We start from the raw sequence: 20,537 nt of genomic DNA on the forward strand, positions 1-20,537 counted from the left end.
GTCGTGGACTTTTGTTTGTTGGGAGTTTTTTGACTACTGATTCAGTTTCATTTTTGGTAATTGCTCTATTCAAATCTTCTATTTCTCCTTTAGTTTTGGTAGGTTATATGTTTCTAGGAATTTACCCATTTCTTCTACGTTGTCCAAATTGTTGGCATGTAAGTTTTCATGATATTCTGTTACAGTTGTACTTGGGTGATGTTGGTTGTTATTTCTCCTCTTTCATTAGTGATTTTGAGTCTTTTCTTAAATGAGTCTGGCTAGAGCTTTATCAATTTTATCGGTCATTTCAAAGAATCATCTCCTAGTTTCATTGATCTGTTCCTTTTGCTTCCGCATAATTTCTTTCTGCTCTAATCTTATTATTTCCTTCCTCCTGCTGGTTTTGGGTTTTGTTTGTTCTTTTTCTAGCTTCTTTAGTTGTAAGGTTTGAGATTTTTCTTGCTTCTTGAGTAGGTCTGTATTGCTTTCAACTTCCTTCTTAGAACCACGTTTGCTGCAGCAGGCCTGGCAATCTGAATTAAAAGGGGGCCTTATGGGAATGCTCCTTTCCCCAAGGACAGCAAAATCTAGGGCTCCATATTTGGCCCTTCTTACTAGACCCAGTGTTCAGGTCATCAGAATGAAGCTGGAATCAGCTGTTTTTTAGCAAATATTACATCAGAGGTAAACAATCTTAACTTGGGGGAGAGGGAGGGAGTCTCCAACTAGAATGAAAAAAGGGGATAAAAAGATAAAAGAAAAAAAAAACCCAAAACAGAAACATAGATGAGAAAAAGGCCATCTCTGTTTTGTTCCCACATATGCCTCAATTACATCAAAAGCTAATGGCCTTTGGACGTTATGCAGGTGGCAGGAGGAGACCAGGCCAGGCTCTACTGTTGCTATTAGTGAGGGCTTCAGGGGTGCACTTACAGCACACGGTGGGAGGGCAGGGTTAGAGTAAGCCTTAAATACCAGTCTGGGCCTGGCTCAAGGGAGTGGGGATGGATAGGGGAGAAAAAAGAACCCACTCTGAATTTGAGTGCAAAAAATAAATATAAAATTTATTAAAACACCCACAATATTTTAAAGATACCAGGAGTAATACAGTTCACAAACCCAGTTGTTTGTGTAAATTATAATAAAATACAAATCAAAAAAGGATACATACTTGCAATTTCTAGGCACCCTAAATTAAATTTACTGAAACACTGGGGGAGAAGGGAGGGTAAGGAGGGGTAGCTCAGGAGGCAAACCAATAAAGTGGGAGGAAAAAATATTAACAAAAAGGTAAAAATTATACAAAATAAAATTATCAGCATAAATTTACTGTACTAAGAATATCTACAGTTTAATAATACACATCCTATTGCCTTGAGACATTGCAAAAATCTACCATTCATCCATCAACCCCAGATAAACTTCATTTCAAGTAGCCACAGTTACAAAGTCAAGACGGAATATTCAAGTATGGTTGTTAAGTTCACCTCCATTGGAAGCCAAGTAACCAAACAGGAATTCAAAGAGAGAAGAAATAAAACACAGCAAAAAGCTATAGGGGTTCCAGATTAAGTCTAATGCATTAATATGCCACAATATGACCTGCCCTTATTTCTTTTTATAATTAGAATATGTGAAAAAGAAATGACATCACTCCTGTTTTTCTCCTCCTTTTTCCCCTCAAAAGAAAAAAAACAAAAAATTAAAAAAGGAACTGGAATCAAGAAAATTTTGGATGTTCAAATGAGCCAAATAGTATTTTTTCAATCCCCATGTGAATAGTGATGAATTTTCCCTGAATGACGGGTAGTCAAAATGAGAAGAGCGCAAATGACACCACTACAAAAAGCATCCCTGATATCAGAAGAGAAGCAAACGAGGAAGTCGGCCAAATCACGCACTGATCCTTAGGCCAAAAGCAACTTTAGACCTTGCATTTCTGTGCTGCAGCCTCTGCTCAGGGGAGAAGCCTATTGCTCTGCTCTGTGGGAGGAAGGGCTAGGAGCGCCAAGACAGGGTCGCACGCGGAAACTCTACGCACACATGGGGTGGGGCCGTATATAACCTATGCTAGGATACGCACCTCAAAAAATTTTGGTCCAGGGTATGTCCAAGTTGGCCGCGTACTCCAGCAGATGCAGCTGGCTGATAAAGTAGGTTTCGAGGAAGTCATGTCAAATGACAGCAACAACGCCTGCCAAAGCTCAGTGAGATGGGCACGGGGGATTCACATTGTATCCGAAAGCAAAACTGACCAAGAAAATGAAAGAAAGTCAACCACACTCATTCCTTTCGCTGTTCTGCCATGATTAACTGCCGAAGAGTGAAAAATAAAATGACCCCAGATGCTTCAAGGTCAAGTCAGTCAGCGATGGGACAACCTGCAGGTGTCAGACCCTCGCGGAATCTACTGAAGTTGTCACAATGTCCTGTTTTTGAGGTATTTAAAAAAATTACTGTGACAGTGGATGACACAAAATGGAGCTTCCTGTTACGTTTCTCCAACATCAACTTTTGTGGACCCAAGAGGAAATGGAGAGTAGCACCAACTAAAAAGCAGTCTCAGTGGCATCAAGTGAGCAAAGAAAGCTCCTTCCTTTAGTTGGAACACGAGGAGGGACAGGCAGGAGCAAGGCTGGGGCCAGGGTTGCGGGGAGCAGAGGAACGAGCCTGCCGCGCACCAGGGCCCTGGCCAGTGCCAGGGGAGGAAGGAGGTCCCTGTGGAACGCCTTAGTAGGCGAGGGCCTTTGAGACCCTCAGCGGTGCCTACTTGGCACCCTGGGCTGCAGGGGAAAGTGTGTGTCCTTGGCTACGAGAATGCCTGCCATGGTAGAAGGGGCAGGAGTACCAGACTCCCCTTCCTCAAAAGAAGCCCTTCACCCTTCCTTTCTTATCAGGCGTGAAGGGACACACGTGTCACCAGAGCCCCTGCCAAGCCAGGCAGGCCCACTCCCGTCACTGTTAGGGAGCCGGCTGCCTTCAGAACTTGCCTTTCTGTGTTCGGCCACCAAGGGAAGAAGAATAAAACGAAACAAAAACTGCTCAGAGCAGGTTTTAGCACGGTAAACAGAGGTCTAGGAGACAGCACCAAAAGGGGAGGGGGGAAGCCAAGAGAGACTGGAGCCCACCTTGTTTTTGGTTGGTTTTGGTTTCAGAACCTTGATAGCACCTCAGCAGGACAGGATCAGGGACAGTCACATTAAAACACCATAGCACCATTTTATTTAGACTATTTCAATTCATAAAAATGCTTCCTAGTCCATAAAACACACTTCCGTAACAAAAGGAAAGAGATTGGTTGAGGCACGTCAGGGATATTACTTAAATTTTCCGCCAGCATCGCCTTGGTTTTGAGATCTGGCGGTGGTTCAACTTCACAAAGTCTAGCTGGATTTCTCTCCGTGAAATCAGGTTACCATCTACTCATCAACCGTCTTCACACATCTAGGGCTGTTTGGTACAAAGCCCTTGAGCTCTGCTCCTTTCTTGGCTTTAGCACTTAAAAAACCCCTTGCTTATAAACTACCGTTTCCACAAGAGGCTGGTGGAAGGACCAAGAGGGGCAGGGTATGATCTCTTTCCATGCACACCACGGTTACCCCAGCGAGAGGGCAAGCAGTACCCACGAAGCCAGCATGTGGGAAACTTAGGCCCTAGCAAAAAAGAAAACACCTCCAAAACAAAAACAAAACTCCCCAAAACCAACAAAACAAAAACCCAAACGACGACAAAAGAAACAATGAAACCTCAAAATCCACGCAACAACTTTAGTCAAGATTTCTGATAATGGGTTCTTGAGCTAGCACCAGTTATTTTGTGAGAACCTGCCGCAAAGCGATTATTTAAAAAATCTCTTAGCACAGAACTTTGCAAGCACTTCCCTTGCATGCAGAAGGCAGGGGAAACCAAACACAGGGGGACCCAGATATCCGCACTGCATGTGGCTGGCGTCTGTGGACAGGGCACACTGGGGAGAGGACTCTAGGACTCCATCACTTCTCATTGCTATAATATTACTCTACAACTTGGTCATGCTGTTAGGTTCTTTAGTTGCAATGGCTTTATTTTTCTTCTCATGATAAAAATGTCTGTTAATCATCTTTAGGACTTAAAAAATGATAGTGCCAGTAAAAAATAAAAATTTGATTTTTCTCTAAGAAACCTTCAGCAGCAAGGGGGGGGAATAAGGAGCTGTGCATAGTTACTTTTTAAATATACGTCTAAAGCATGCTAATTTTAATGACTGAGATTTGAGGTAGGTTATACATGTAGTGTGTAAAAATCAGCATGGACTCGAGCATGGCAACAGCACCACCTAATCTGTGAAACACCATTGTCAGGGGAACGGGAACATCCAATGGAGACCGCCTCTTGACTCAGCTCTCAGCAGCCTTGGTGCTAGTCTAGAAAGTTACGGACCAAAGGCTGTTGGGGCTGCGGGGACAGACATCACATGCTTTGAGCCTGTAACGGTTTCTCCTTTCATCTAATGGCTTTGCTACCAAAGGGTGACGAGGGGAAGAGAATATTTAACAGACATCAGGAAGATTCACACATGCCAAGTATCCGAATCACCTGGGTTACACTCGGGACCTTCCAAACCAACAGCCAACCTGGGGTTTTTCCCGGGTCATACAGACGGTCACATTCTCCAAATGGTTCGTAAAATATTGTATTTCTTGCTTAAGATCATTTAAAATGAAGTTTTCAAGGCACCCCCGCATCTACCTAAGCACGGAGTCAAATGAGACCTGCATAAAAGTACTGATGCGATAAGCAAAATAGCATTTAAAGGACCCAACTTTTCCTCAAAACTAGAAAATTAGCATGCTTATTAAAGACTCTGCTTCCTTTAGCTTGTCAAACTGAAGGTCAGAGGTTTTCCTATAAATCTGAGTTCTGAATAATTCTAAATCCTGATAAGCTCTTGGGTATTTATTTCAAAAGCTCTTGGGTATTTATTTCAAAAGCAATAATATTTCATTTTTGTCCTGTAAAATAAATGCAACTTTACAGAATATGGTAAAAGTGAAGGATAGACAAAGCACGTTAAATATTCAGCTACTATTTACAATTTCTCCCACAATTACATGTTAAAACATACTTTTTTTTTTTCAAGTTGCTGTTTAAATCTAGGCAAAAGTGCTTAAAAAAATCTTTCACTATGTACAGTTAAAACCAGACCACATAAATGCTCAGGACATCTGACAGCGACTCCCCGCCCGTGCGTCTGACTAGTTACAGCAAACACCCAGCGGGTCGGTTCTCAGCTCTTACACAAGGCACCTGGAAGCTCAGGAACTTGCCTTCAGTATCGTCATCTGATTGTTAAACTCGTTTTACAAAGACCCACGTCTGAATAAAACTGCTCAATAAATATCTGACCTGTATCTCAGGGCTTGGTTGTCATTCACCGTGTGGCCACGGTCCCCTCCGTGTGTCCTGCTGAAGCCTTCCACTCACCACACACATCCACACGGGCAGCCTGATGGAAACGTCGCTCACACCACAGGAAAAACACACACGCCAGGGAGTCTGACTTGCTGTCCACGGAAGTTGCTTCTACCAGCCACGCCCAACCTCTCTGACAAAGTTGCAAAAATGAAGCACCACATTCTCATTTCAAAGAACCAAACGAATGCACCAGAATTTTAGAAGGGGCCCGTTGAGGATGGGGGTGGGGAAGGAAGGAAAGGAGAAGATGATCAAATTGAGAAATGGCACCAATTAGGGAGGAAAATCATAGCTACCTGCTGAAAACGTTGGACTCCTGCATTTTAAAATTGCTGAGGGTAAGCCCACCCCCGCCCGGGAGAGCATGGAGAGGGTGGGCCCCGGGTGGGGAGGCCTGCACCATCGTCTGATGTGGAGATCCAGGAACAGAGAGATGCACTAATTGCTGTCACGCAGCAGGGCCGGGCTCCCGCAGGACGCCACCTGCCCCGGAGTCCCAGCTCCGTCCTACAGCACCAGGCTCTGCACAGCGCCGCGCCGTGGGCCGACGCCGGCTTTTCACAGCTTGGGTTCAGCTTCTTGCGTTTAGAGATACAGTAGCCCTTTTTCAGTATCAGCATAGGCTTTGGGGCATTTTTTTTTTTTAACAAAAAAAACCTGCCACTACGACAAATTCCTTCAGCCCAGCATTCATTGGCTTGTCAACCCGGGGGGAAGAGGCTCCAAAGAGCCTCTCAACTCCAGCTCCTGCAAGGAGGTGCTGCCTGGGGAACTGTGACATCATGGGACTTGATCGACAATGGACAGAGGATTCAGTGTGGAGACTAGCAAGCTCAAAGCTGTCTACTTCCAACCTGGTTTACCGGGGAAATCGACGCCGGCATCTCCGGTGCCTGGCCTGGGGGTGCGCCTGCCTCCCGGTCCCCGACTCCAAGCCGGTGACTGGAAAAGGGACCCCGGATATTTCTTTACAGATTCTCCCATCCTGTTGGAGAGGACGGAAGCTGTCCTGAGGGCTCCCTCCCCTGAAGGGAAGGTGTAGCGGTCAGGAGGGGTGGACCGGGCGGCTACAGTCTGCACTTGGCTCGTGAGGGGCAGATGGCTGAGAGAACCTTGCCAGCTCCCAAGAGGGCGAGGCTCACAGGGCCCAGCAAGACTGGGCAGGAATGTGCGCTCTTGGCCTTTCCCGCCGCTCCTTTACCATTACTATTGTCGCTTTTAAAAAAATCCAATAAATACACATTTTAAATGGAATTTAAAACTACTCCTTTGTGAAAGGACACTATAAACTTTCTTTCCATTATTGTGATATACAAGGATAGAGTTTTAAAAACAAGAGGAAATAAAAGCCCCCCCAACAAGGGGGGGGGAAGGGAGAAAAAAACCAACATGGAGATATAAATAGTAAGATCACGAAAAAAATCACCCGACAGCCGTAGTTTCTTCTTCAAAGTGCTGGGGAAGTTGGGGAAGGGAGGGGCGGGTCAGTTCTGAGGTTTGGACCATAAATACATATATATGCGTATCTATATATGTATATATAAAGACTTCTGCACCCCCAACCCGCCCCCAGGTGTGAGGGCAAAAGCACCACAGAGGCAGCTCGGGCCGGGCCCGACGCTGAGGTACACTGGCTCCCTGGCACCGGGCACCTAGATCCAGCGGCTGTAGGGGCCAGTGACCTTCGTGTAGGCGTAGGAGGACACGGTGACTGCGGAGTCTGTGGGCACGGCCAGCGCCTGCCGTGTGGGGACAAGCCCCTTTTTCTCCTTATGCTGGGGCTCGGCCACCATGGCGCCCCCCCATTTGCGCTTCTTTCCGTAGAGCTTGGCCTCCTGCTGGCCCAGACCCAGCCGAGCGGCCTCCTCCTGTCGCGCCCGGGCCCTCTCCGCCAGCTGCTTCATCTTGGCCTCCCAGAGGGCCAGCCCGTGGTTGGGCTGGTTGAGGTTCTTGTGCTGGTAGAAGACCAGCGAGATGCGGGTGGGGTGGCAGCGGTTGGGTTTCTTGAGGGGCGTGGTGGCGTGCAGCTCCCGCCGGGCACACTCGATGAGGATCGAGCCGTGAGCAGGGGCCACGGCCACACCGCCGATGTTCTCGTCTAGGAAATTGTGTTCACTGTCGGACCAGAGCTCTTCCTCCTCCTCCGCGCCCCCACTCTTCTCCTCCTTCACCACCGCCTTGTTGGGGGGGTCCTCGGCTGTCCCCTCCTCCAGGCTGAAGGGATCCCACAGCTTTTCCTCCGACTTCAGGGCCCCGAACAGTTTCTCACTGGAGCCCAGGGGCACGCCAAAGGACGGCCAGGCTTTGTCCAGCTGGCTTGCCCCCGGGGTTGGAATCCTTCCCTCCTCTCCTTTCAGGGGGCTCCACAACTTGTCTTGGAACCCAGGACCGCTTTTCAGGGCAGAGTTGAAATCCCCGGCCCCAACCCCCCAAGGCTTCTCAGTCAGGCTGGGACCGGCCAAGGCCGAGGTGTTGTTCCCAAATTTGCAGGGGCTCCACGGTTTGCCTCGAAGCCGTCCTCCGGGTTGGGGTGCTGGCTGCTGCCCCTCCCCAGGGAACAGCCCCCACTGGCCATCCGGGAAGTGAGAAGGGGTCAGGCAGCCGGTCCCATAAGAACTGAGCTTGTCGGGGATGATGGCAGGGCTCTCCCCAGGATGGAACACACCCCAGCTGCCGCCCACACTGTTAGTCCTCTTGGGGGACATGCTTGGGCCTCCTGAGTACTGTCCCCAGAGGTGATTGGGCCCCCCATTCTGAGAAGCCTCGGGCAAAGGTGTTTTGCCCATCTTACCAGGGTCTCTGGGTATAGACTCAGCCTGGACCAGGGGGTCCACTGGCTCTTGCTTGATGGATCTGTTGTAGCAGTTGGAGCTCTGTGCAAAGGGAGAGGGGTCCCTGGATGCTGGGTGGATCTGGGGAGCCTTGGGAAGCAGATACTCCTTGGGGCCTGGGTAAGCAGGCTGCTGGTGGTGAGGAGTGGGGTGGTGGGTGTCCGTGGGAACAGCCTGGCCAGGCAGCTCGGCAAACTCAGCACCACCGTAGGCCGGGCTCAGGCTGTTGTGCAGAGCGTGGAGGTCTGGCTTCTTCTCAAAGCTGCTGCTGCTGCCACCGTGTCCCCAGGTGCCAGGACCTAGGAACTGTGAGGGGAAGACGGGGTTGCTGGATGGGAAGCCATAGTAGCTGAACGACGGAAGAGCGTACTTGGAGTGAAAGCCATTGACGGAGGTCAGGCCGGGCTGTGCATAGTAGGAGTGGTAGGAGTACACGCTGTTCACGCTGTAGGGGTCGGAGGGCCGGCAGCTGCCCAGCACCGAGTAGCTCTCCACCACCGCATTGCCGCTGTACTTGAAGGAGCTGAAGTGGTTCTGGGGCTCCACTTTGAGGGAGGGCTTCAGGCCTTGCTGGGGAAGTCCACCCTTCAGGCCCAGGCCTGGGGAAGACAGGAGGCAAACAAAGAAGGAGCAGAGAGAACCACAGCCCACAATGGGCCCGCGGCCTAAGGACTGGGGATGGAAGCTCCCTCTTCCCCTGAGGGGTTCCCAGCCCACGAGAGCCCCAGGGAAACCGGCTGCCAGAGCCCACAGGCCCCCTGCAGCACTCCTCCTCCCTGCTTCCCTGGTGCAGGGAGCTTCGGAACACAGAAGCTCCAGCCACACCCATGCTGGCCTCTGGCAGGACCAGGATCCGAGGACGTGAGAGCGGCCCCACACCCCACTGCGGACCATGTGCCTGGGGCCCTGGCACACTCTGCAGACACTACAGCAAGCTGGAGAAACCCAGCTCCTCTGGAAGATGGGACTCCCCGCCTCATTCCGGTGTCCTGGGGCTGCCACGGATACTGCGCTGACTGAAAGTTAAGATACTGCGGGGTCCAGATGGCCGAAAGAGGCCCTGGGACTCCGGTCTGGAGTTCCCTCGTCAGGCAGGAAGAAGGGCAGGGAGGGAGCTGTCCAGGGCCACCCCCCATCCATCTACCCCCGCCCCAACGGTGCCACCTCTGGCGGGCACCCTCTCCCCACACACCTGGGCCAGTGGTGACACCGGCCAGCTCGAGGGCCTCCTGTTTGATCTTCTCGGGAGTACTCAGCTTCTCCTTCTGCATCTTCTTCTTCTCGGCCGCCGCCTTCCTGGCTTCCAGCTGCCGCTGGCGGCACGACTTGGCAGGCTCAGGCAGGCGCCGGACCTCGCGGGGGAAGGCGGTGAGCACCTGGATGGCCCCGCTGCCCACCTTGGCATTCTGGTTCTCCTCACTGCCGAACTCGTCCGTGTTGGCCATTTTGTACAGCGGGAGCACATGCAGCTGCTCATCCTCGGGGATCTTGCCCACGCAGCGATTGTCTTCCTTGGTCAGAGTGCAGACCTGGCCAAGCAGAGAGAGGAAGTGAGGGTGTGTGGGGTTGGGGGTGCTGAGCGTTGGCATGCAAGACCTCACCCTTCCCCGCGCCGTCCCGACACCGGCCATCCGCTCTAGAAAGAGTGTCTAAAAGCACGTTCCGCTGGTTCTCAGAGTAACACTATCACCAGCATTAGAATCTGCCCTACAGCTTTCAAAGGGCACCCAATCACTGTCTTCTGTGACCCTCATGCGAGGGAGAGGGGAAAAGACAACTGGCCCAAGGTCCCGAGGCTGGGAAAGGGCCGGTCAGGATGGCAGCCGAGCTCTGCCTCCAGTGAGACACTTGTCCCGACGCCTCATCACCTCACTGAGCCTCAGACCTCACCCCGTTCTCCTCTGTGCCCCGAACACGCAGCATCCTTTGGATCTTTAAAATACTTCGTAATAAAAACTACCTGTACTGCTTGTAGAAAATTTAGGCCAGCAAAAAAGAAATAATTATCTCCATAATCCCACCATGCAGAAATAATCACTATAAACATGTTGATCATATTTGCATACACACAAACCCACACTCACTCTTTGGTAATGAAATTGAATCGCATTATTCATACAACCTTATAGTAACTTCTTCTTAAAGCCAGTATGAAGATTTCCTTATGTGTTATTCTCCCCCAATGTGATTTCAGAACTTGCATCATATTATTCTGTTATCAATGTGTTCATGTGAACCTTCATCACTATTAAAACTTGTTTCCATCTTTTCCCTACCATAAACAATACTTTTACACTTTTAGCTAAATCTCCTAAAATACATAATTCCTTGGAATAAACTCTATGAAGTCAAGAGCCACATGTTGCCAAACTGCCCTGTGCAACGAGTCTCCTCAGTGCTCCCCTTATACTGGAAGAAGGGGAGTTTCCGTCTTCCTAGACTTTTGCTTATAATTTTGCCATTCACTTCTGAAAAACATTTTGTTCATTATGGAAATGTGTCTCATTGCTGGTCTGCATTTCTCTGATTACTAACAAGGTTTGATTTTTTTTTTCTCTCTCAAGTTTACTCTTTACTGTTGTGTTGACTATATTTTATTTTCTGTGTACTTGATGTTTTGCCATTTGGGGCCTTGACCCTGGAAGGGCTTTCCTTCCCCCAAGACTAGCTAATGCCTAGAGATAGTAAATCACCTCCTTTGGGTGCACGCTGATACACAAACCAACCAATCCAGAGCCCACGGCCAGCTCTCTCTCTTTATCAAACTCTCACACCCTGAGCCAATATTCTCGATGCCCTACATCACCCAGGGCCAGGGAAGACAACTGGGGACCACCCCTTTGGCCCAGAGCGGCAAGAAACTCTCCAAACTCTCCAATCCCCAGCTTACTCAGCTTTCTACTCTGCCTTGCCCACTCCTTCCCATAAAATCTCCAGTAAAGGCTCGGGCCACGCTCTCCCCTCTCAACCCCTGCCTCACCCTGCGGCTTCCGCGTGGCCCAGCAGGTGCTTCTGAATGCTGAGGATGAACTTCTGCCCTCCTGATGCTCACATCTGTGTCTTCAGGTCATACTCGAGTCAAACAAACCTTGGGTGAATTTTAATACCACTGTCTTTTCTCATGAGTTTTATGCCTTTTGCCCATTTTTATATTAGACTATTCATTTTAATCATTTATGTAATCTTTGCATATGAAGATTATCCTGCTCTTTGTCACTGTTATACTGTTTTCCAGTTTGGATTGGCCTTTCAATTTCGCTCGTAGGGTTTTATTACTGAACAGAAACAGTTCATTTTTGCAAAATTAGCTGTAGTTCTTCCTCCCATCTACAACTTCTCCTCTGCTGTCATGCTCTACCATGTAGGTTTCTTCCCCGCATACATGGGGCCCATGTGACTTAATCTGCTCTGACCAGACCCCCGCGTATCTTCTGCGTTGGACTGACCACCGCCCTGCTTCCAATCATTCCCGGAAACCCAGTTTAATAAAAGAGCAAAAGTAAAGGCAAAGGAGGAGTGATGACAGGAGCAGTATTTCTCTCCCTAACATACACACCTTATCCACATCAACAGCTAAGGCTATCCCTTTTTTTTTTTTTTTAAAGGACATAAAGGATAGTCACAAAGATAAAATTTAAATGGTTGAGAAATACACAAGATGCTCAACCTCTCTAGTCCTAAAGCAAACACAAAGTACCATGAGATACATTTGCCACTCAGGCAGGCAAAAACTCAAGAAACCGAGAAAGGTCTGTGTTGCCAGTAAGCACTCCTCTCAGCCTAGAAATGTCCTGGCCCCAGGACCTTGAGGTTATCCCAGCACTGCACCAAGATTCGGTAAGCCTGGAGCCCCCCTCTGCTTTCTGGAGGGGGCATGTGGAAGCACTCACTGTCCATCCAGAGGTGGACGGTCAAATAAACGATGGCAAAGCCATCCATCCAGCCCGAGCACAGACTGAAGCAGATCTACACCCAGTGACACAGAAGTTGTCCATCATGTACTCCTGAGTTGAGAAGAGCAGGTCATGGAGCAGCACATACGTATCATGTGATCACGTCTGTATGAAACATGTAGAGCTTTCCGCACACACGCACACACACATTCAGGTGCCTGAAAGGATGGTCACCCGAATGCTCACATTGGTCATGTCCATGAGATTTCAGGCAATTTTCACTTTATACCTTCTTAAAAAATGAATAGTTTTTTTAATCAGAAAAAATACTGCTCATTTTGAAAAAAGTTTTTTTTTTTTTACTCTAAACTCTACAAGCTCTGGGACTGAAATAACCTCACCGTGCTCCAATCTCCCAATGTCTCCTCCTCCTCCCCTAACCCTCTCCTAAATCCTGCAGGTCCCTCCCTTTCTCTCTGTCTCAGCTGGAAACCCTCCCTGTACAGTGTAGACAGATGCCTGCCCCACCTCGCTTTGAACCTTGGACATAAGGAAGGAGGACAAAGCAAAGAAATACAATCTCAGGGCTGTGCCATCAATCCTGGTGTCAGACCCCAGTCACACCCAAACTCTGGGACCCCCCCTTTCAGATGACCTGCCAGGGCCTCTGCCTCTGCTACAGTTCCCCAGGGAGCCCTGCCTGCCAGGACCCAGTAAAAAGCAAAGCAGAAAGCCGGCATCATCCCTTCAAGGAGGTCCACTCAAGCCCAAACCTCCCCTCTTCTCCAACTGTACTCATTCTCCTGGTGACCACACCTGGTCTTATGGCTGTAAGTGTGAGCTACGTGCTCTCCAGACGCCCCCTCCCCTGCATACTCAGCACGTCCATGTGGGCAGACAGCAGGCCTCTCAGGAGAGTTTCCCTCCAGACTGCCTTCTCCTGCTAGTCTACAGCTCGGTGTGTCACCCCAACACATGTCCTGGCGCTCAAGCAAAAAGTCTTGGGTGGTTCTCTTGTCCTTCCCTCTCCTATCCTGCATCTGTCCATCAGCAACACTCCCTTGACTGGACCTTCAAAATCACCCAGAATCATCCCATTACCCTCCTCCCTACCCTCCCTCCTGCCCCAGCCCTGTCACCTCTAGCCTAGACATTGTCCCAGCCTTCTAACTGGCCTCCTCCTCCGGCTCCCCCGCCATCCACCACCTCCACATACTTCTATTTGCCAGTTGCAGGAGGAAGCTCCCAACTTCATAAATGAGATCCTACCGTTCTTGGCTGATGAGCCTCCAGGGCTTCCCATCACACTTTGAGCATAGCCCGCAGCTCTGCCTACCTTCCGGGCTCCCTGTGTCTTGATCCCATCCTGCCTCCGAGCCTTTGCCTGTGCTGGTCCTCCTGCCTGGAGCACTCCACCCCCAGACACTCATTCCCTCACTCTCCCTCTTCACTCACGTCTCAGCTCAGCCGCCCCTTCTCAGAAAGTCCTCTCTGCCCACAGCATTTCAAACAGCATCCACTCTTTCCCCTTCCTCTACTCCATCTTCATCGGTACCAGACATGAACTGTATCACATACTTGGGCAGGGCTTAGTCCATTTTATTCCCCAGCATCTAGACCAGCACCTGGGGCTCAATAAACATTTGCTCAATGGGTGCATCAAGAGATCGTCTGGACTTAAATCCAAGGGTTCAGGGAGACCTGGAGCCATCTGTAGATAACGGAAGGCCTACAGGTGTCCAAGAGCCTGCACCCTGCAGCACCCACGAGACACAGAGCCAAGGCCGGCCTGGTCCAAGCATTCCGGTCCATGCGTTTCTCAGAGAAGTGAGCATGAGCAGTCTGGCAGGGCACACCTCCTGCAGATCTGAGACTCTTGTCTCCAGGTTCCTCCCTACTCTGAGCTCACAGGTCTGCACAAACCAGTGCCCCTCCCAGAATCATCCCGCAGGGGGCCCAGAGTTCCTTACCACAGTGCACCCATTGTAGAGGTTATGCTGGTCCTTGTGGGCGTGGGCACAGAAGTCCATGCAGGCTGTGACCCCCGAGAAGGGCCGCCCTTCCTTCAGCCCCAGACGGCAGTCAATCGCTATTTCCTCATTGGTCACCTGTGTGGACAGCCAAGGAGAACTGCTTGTGTGACCTGAGGTCAGTGGCCTGGATTCTGCACTGGGGAGGCTAGGTCTTGGAGGGAGGGAGGTTAAGCACCGCGGCTGCCTTGCGCATGGGCTGCAGAAGGTAGGCTTTCTGGCTGAAGACCCTGTAGAAATGACTTCCTTCTGAGTTACCTCAAGTCCCACTCCCATCATCTGGGAGATGCAGGGGCAAGAGGACGGAGAAACTTGAGCCTCCCTGGGAGAAGCCAGACCAGAGGAGGTGAGAGATGAATAGGCGAAGAGGCATGAAAGCAAGGGATAGAGGAGAGATGGTCTGGGATGCCATTAGCTCATGTAAAGAAAGGATCTTATTCAAGACCTCCACTGTCGCTGTCTCTCTAGCCGAGATTTCCCATATGGAACACCATGGGAGGAGGTCAGAGATGTGGATGACACGTGGGCAGAGAAAGGCCCAGGACCCCATACCTGGTTCTGATAGGCCTGGGGGGCCAGCCTCTTGTACAGGGGAGCGACTTCGGTGGCCAGGTCCTGGAAGCTCTTCCGGAGTACTTCCTCCTGTGGGAAGAAGAGCCGTCACACACACCCACAGCAGCCCCACCTGACAAGCTCTGTACGCTGGAAATTGACCTCCATTCTGGACCACCACTAGGCTGTGGGAAGGTAGAAGTTAGGTGCCATCAGGGGTCTTGACAGAGTTCCCTCAGGAAGGGGCACAGTGCCATGTCCGTTTTAAAGCTGGAGACATGGAAGCTCAGGAAAAGTCTCGCCTGAAGGTCCATCCCTGGACTGTCCAGCTACTGCTCTTCCAGGCTCTTGCTCAGGGCAGCTCACAACCCATGAAACAGGCTGTTGGTTTTGAGTTCTGAGCATCCCGGGCCAGAGGTGTGGTGGGGCAGGCACGTAAAAGCAGGAGCAACAAATGTGGCGGCTTTCTCTTCCGGTGTTACAGGCAGGGAGGTGAAGGCGAGAGGGGTGCTCAAGGTCTGTGCGGGGGAGCCCCCCAGCCAGCCAGGCCCAGAGCCTGCGGCACACCCTTCAGAGCCCTGCCCTGCAGACCTGTGCCATCGTGTGCCTTTGTCGCCAGCCAGGTGCGGCTACCGAAATAAATGTGAATTTTAATTAAAGTGAAGAATCCAGTCCCCCCGTTTTACTAGCCACATTTCCAAATGCTCAGTGGTTCCACGCAGCTCCCGTACTGTTTTTACAGAGAACATTTCCCTCCTCACGGGCATTCCGCTGGCCAGTGCCGCCCCACACAGGGCAGCAGCATCCCCACTGCGTTTGGTCAAGGCTTCAGGTGTCCCCCGCCTGGCCCTCCAAGGGGGCCAAGCAGAGCCAGGGGGGTGGGGCCAGGGGCCTCCTAGAAGGCCTTGAGCACAGGCATGCAGAGGAAGACGATGGAAGAGAGAAAGAACCAAGTTTAGAGAAGTGGAAATGTGAGCGCAGGACCCATGGCTCAGCGTCTGTCCAGCCGGGTGGCCCGAGCAGCCAGCCACCGCCAGCCTCTGACTGCGGTCCAGACACTGCCACCAGCACAGCGGGCCCAGGGCCAGCACAGTGCAGGGGTGAGGCTCATGAGTTCCGGGAAAATCCATGCCCAACTTCACCATTACTGCCACAGGGTCTTGGGCAAGCCATGTGCTTCCTCTACGAAGTGAGGAGCAGTTGCGCCCAGACCCTGGGGTGCCGTGAGCCTGGCTGAGACGCACACCTGGGAGGCGCCAGCCCGAGCGCAGCAGGACGGAAGCCCACGGGAATGCTAGCTGACAGAACAGGGCGAGTGAGAGAGAAAAATGAAGGCAGTGCATTTCCTTTCCTGGTAATTCTTACTTCCCATGGCCCCCGGGCTCCTCTCTTCATTGAAACAACTGCATTCACTGCTTCCAGGGGAGGGCGGATGCCGCCAGAAATACAAGTCTAGCGTCAAACCAGACTGGTAGACTAGCTTGTGCAACAGTCTAAAAGCCAGGCTTCGGGGGCGCCGGGGTGGCTCAGTCAGATGGGCGTCCAACTCTTGGGTCATGATCTCAGTGGGGAGTCTGCTTCTCCCTCTGTTGCTCCCCCTGTTCTCGTTCTTTCTTACACTCCCACTCACTTTCTCTCTCTCAAATGAATAAATAAAATATTAAAAAAAAAAAAAAAGCCAGGCTTTGAGGGAAAAAAGTTCCGCTTTGAAAATGCTTCCTTTCGTTTCTGAAAAGCAGGGCTGAGAACTCTGAGCATAGAAGTTTATTACATGTATAGTAGAAAAACACACGCCTGGGGCACCTGGGTAGATCAGTCGGTTAAGCGTCTGCTTTCGGCTCAGGTCATGATCCCAGGGTTCTGGAGTCAAGTCCCACATTAGGTTCCTTGCTCAACAGGAAGCCTGCTTCTCCTTCTGCCTGCCACTCTCCCTGCTTGTGCTCCCTCTCTCCCTGACAAAATCCTAAAAGAAATCCTAAAAAATCCTAAAAACCAAAATCCTAAAAAAACAATACACACACACTCAAGGGGAATCCCCATACCCATGGAAAAGGGGGAAACCCTCTGGTACAAGGAGCTTAGGGATATATGGAAGATAGAACCAGGGATCAAGATGTTGCCTTGACCCCCACTGAAGGGCCCAGTACCCTACCTCACAGGTGTTCAGGCAGGAGGGAGGGGGGAGGCTGAAAGGGAAAGGACAGGGAGCCCAGACAGGTCTGCACCTTCCCTGCACTTGGAACTCAGAGGGGAGCCCACCTCTTGGAATGGCCTTCACAAGCAGGGCAACAGAGGGGAAGGGGCAGGGCGGAGGGCAGCCTGACCTGACAAGGCAGCTACCGAGAGGCCGTACCATGTGGACACCAGGCCAGTGCCTAAGGGCCAGGCCAGGCTCTCAGGAAGAGACAGCAAGGGCCCGGACAGGTGAACAACCGCAGAGAGGTCACTGGCTGCCAAGCAGGATGAAGGTCACTCTGGGAAATCCAACACTGGCCCCAGAAAATGGCCCATAGCCTTGAGGCTCCCCTTCCTGCTAATCATCCTACCCTCTGAAAGACATCTTGGCAAGAACGAAGAGAAGAAATGACCCAGGAAGCAAGTCCCATTCAGATGTAGAATTTGAACATCTGCCATAAAGAGATGGTTTTAAAGCTGGAAGAGTCTGGGGTACCTAGTTGTCAGTTAAGTCTAATCTCTCACTCCCCCTGCCCTCACACCACACCCCACACCCCTTACCTCAGGGCAAGATAAGGTCAGTTCAAAAAAAAACAAAGCAAGTTGCATTCTGCCCCCGTCTGAGTCCCACCTGCTGACCCACCCTCCCCCCAGGGGCTGGCAGGAGAGGTCCCCCCCCCTCACCTCCTTGGGGTTGTCCCCTGCGAGGCGGAACTTGCGCGGCGTCTTGCTGCGAGCGTATTTGCAGCCGTTGAAGTACATGCTCCAGGAACAGCCGAAGGAGAAGGAGGCACCACAGGTGCTGGGGTCTTTGCCTTGGCAAGCGCAGGTCCGGCTGCAACAGACGTCCCACGTTAGGCACATGGACACAGGCTTTGTTCGGAAACCTTCCTCCTGCCCGGGGGGAGGTCCTGCGGAGGCCTGGCATCCGTGGCCTCCCAGTGACTGGGACCACATCCTTCCCCACCTCCGACTCCTCTCCCAAGTGTCCTGGGGTCGACGGTCTGCTCTGAGCAGCCCGTTCTTCTCCTACTCCCTGAACCTCCTGCTGTTGGGAGAAGCTCGTGGGTTGTTTGAGGTAAGTAGGAAGAATCCAGTCAAAACCCCAATAAGGTTTATCCTTTGCCTTAACTCTAATATCATGACAGCTTTCGACGCGTTCAACACAAACAGAGTCATAACACGAACTATGGGGTTTGAACACTCCCACGTCCTTCAGGCCCGGGTGCTGACAGGCCTTTAAACAAATTAACACTGACATTGTCACTCAACAACTAATTTGGAAACAACCCAGATGCCCCTCAACTGGGGAACAGATAAATGAAGGTGCCACCGCCGGCAGTGGCATACTACTCAGCAGTAAAAAGGAACGAGCTGACACGAGCACAGATGAGGCTCAGGGAAAGAAGCCACACCCAAAAGGCTATGCGCGGTCTGGTTCCATTTATAGAACATTCTTGCAAAGGCAAACCTATGGGGACAAGAAGCATGATAGGCCATTGGTTGCCAAGGGCAGAAGAAAGGATTTTCTTGTAAAGGGGCACAGGGGAATTGGGGGGAATGACAGAACTGTTCCATTATCTGGATGGTGGCAGTGTTGGTTACGGCGCTGTAAACATTAGTCCCTATTACATTGTCGGTTAATTAACTGCAATTTAAATAAAAACTTAAAAAAAAAAACCCTCTTCAAACTGTATACCTAAAAGTATGAATTTTTACTCTACTTTTTTAAAGCAAAAATACCTTAATTTTAAAAATGGGAAGAGACTCTAGGAGGGCAGGTTTCGTGATGACTACTGATGCCTTACACTTGGGGGTGGGGGTCGCTCATACACTTTTTCACAGTTGTTCCAGCATTAGAGTCCCAAAGTCTGTGTGAGGTTCAGCAGCAAAGCTGAGCCCAGGGAAGAGACCCTTTGCCGCTGGCACCAGAAGAACCCAGGCTGGGATCGTGGGGGAGCTGCTTTCATCACAGCCCTGACTGCAGGGCAGGCAGAGCCCGGGGCGGGCGGACAGAATCCCCTGCATCTGCTGTCCAGCACCCTGCCAATGGCCACCTGGCCCAGCCGCCCCCACCCCTGCATGTAGGGACCCCCTCCCTGCCCTGCTCCCCACATACTCATCATTGAGGCCACATCTCCGGCTGGTGGGGTTCCCATACTTCCGGAGGGTGTCGGTGAGCTCCTGGTAGAGGGTGTCTCCGAGGCTGCGGGGGATGCCCTCCCAGGCCAGGATAAGGATGACAATCACAGCATTCTGGCAGTGGTGACCTGCCCGGTGCCGCACCAGGCACAGCAACTTCTCCTCCAGCGTGTGCCTACGGATCACCTGCAGGGATTGTGGGCAGGTGCACACTGTTCACTGTTGGAAACTGGCCCCCTCGCTCCTCTGCCTGGGACGTGATACCTCCTGACCTCTGCCCACCAGACCAGGGTGGTGGGTCTTTAGGGCAGTGTCGACAGCAACCACACAGGCTGAGAGACCGCTATCATTAGGGAATAATAAACACAAACATTTTCTCAAGAGCAAAATAAAAAATAATTACTACAATAAGTTATAGATGAGTTGCATAGGCTTAGAACTAAAATTATAGAGATAAAATTGTGAGCCAAGATATAATCAGAGATTTCTTTTTATGTTGTCCTAAAATATTTGCAGAGAAAATGTTGCCTATCTGTATGATTTTAGTTACAAAACAAGGGCTTTGGCACTATGGGAAAGTTATGGGCAGTTTCTCGAAATGCGTAACATGTCATTACCACATGACCAGGCAGGGCCACTCCTAGGAATTTACCCAAGAGGACTGAGAGCGGGGACTGCGACAAGCGTTTCCAGGCTCCTGTTCAGAGCAGCACCAGTCACAGCAGCCAGATAGCGGAAGAAACCCAGATGTCCATCAAAAGACACGGATAAACAAAATGTGGTCTCTGCGCACGTGAAATAGTCGTCAACAAGGAAAGAACATCAGACACACACGATGACAGGGATGGGCCCAAAGAGCACTGTGTTAAGTAAAATAAGCCAGATGCTGAAGAACAAATACTGTACAGGATTCCACTTACAAAGGGTACCTGGAACAGTCGGATTCACAGGGACAGCAAGTAGAATGGCGGCTATCGGGGGCTCGGGGAGCAGAGAATGGGGACTTAGTTAACAGGTATAGGGTTTCTGTATTCTAAGTTTTGGAAATACAGAGTGTGGTGATGGTTGCATAAGAATGTGAATGTAGGGGCGCCTGGGTGGCTCAGTGGGTTAAAGCCTCTGCCTTCGGCTCAGGTCATGATCTCAGGGTCCTAGGATCGAGCCCCGCATTGGGCTCTCTGCTTGGTGGGGAGCCTGCTTCCCCCTCTCTCTGCCTGCTTCTCTGCCTACTTGTAATCTCTGTCTGTCAAATAAATAAGATCTAAAAAAAAAAAGAGAGAGAGAATGTGAATGTAGGGGTGCCTGGGTGGCTCAGTGGGTTAAGCCTCTGCCTTTGGCTCAGGTCATGATATCAGGGTCCTGGGATCGAGCCCCACATCGGGCTCTCTGCTCAGCAGGGAGCCTGTTTCCCCCACCCCCCGCTCTGCCAGCCTCTCTGCCACTTGTGATCTCTGCCAAATAAATAAAATCTTTTTTTA

At 50.9% G+C, this 20,537-nt stretch overlaps 1 protein-coding gene across 6 annotated transcripts in view; it reads right to left on the bottom strand.

Moving 5' to 3' along the window:
* Window positions 1–1,019: 1,019 nt before the first annotated feature.
* The window catches only part of TET3 (tet methylcytosine dioxygenase 3), a 103,230-nt gene continuing 83,712 nt past the window's right edge, over window positions 1,020–20,537 (bottom strand). For all 6 annotated transcript variants that reach the window (XM_047744058.1, XM_047744062.1, XM_047744057.1 and 3 more), the window contains 6 exons: window positions 19,037–19,245; window positions 17,602–17,752; window positions 14,743–14,832; window positions 14,131–14,268; window positions 9,460–9,796; window positions 1,020–8,866 (listed from right to left, as the gene is read on the bottom strand). In XM_047744058.1, coding sequence (XP_047600014.1) covers window positions 7,089–8,866; window positions 9,460–9,796; window positions 14,131–14,268; window positions 14,743–14,832; window positions 17,602–17,752; window positions 19,037–19,245 — 2,703 coding nt within the window. In that variant the 3' untranslated portion in view covers window positions 1,020–7,088. The remainder of the gene's footprint in view (window positions 8,867–9,459; window positions 9,797–14,130; window positions 14,269–14,742; window positions 14,833–17,601; window positions 17,753–19,036; window positions 19,246–20,537) is intronic.

The sequence above is a fragment of the Lutra lutra genome, chromosome 9, assembly GCF_902655055.1.
Source record: "Lutra lutra chromosome 9, mLutLut1.2, whole genome shotgun sequence".
Lineage (NCBI taxonomy): Eukaryota > Metazoa > Chordata > Mammalia > Carnivora > Mustelidae > Lutra > Lutra lutra.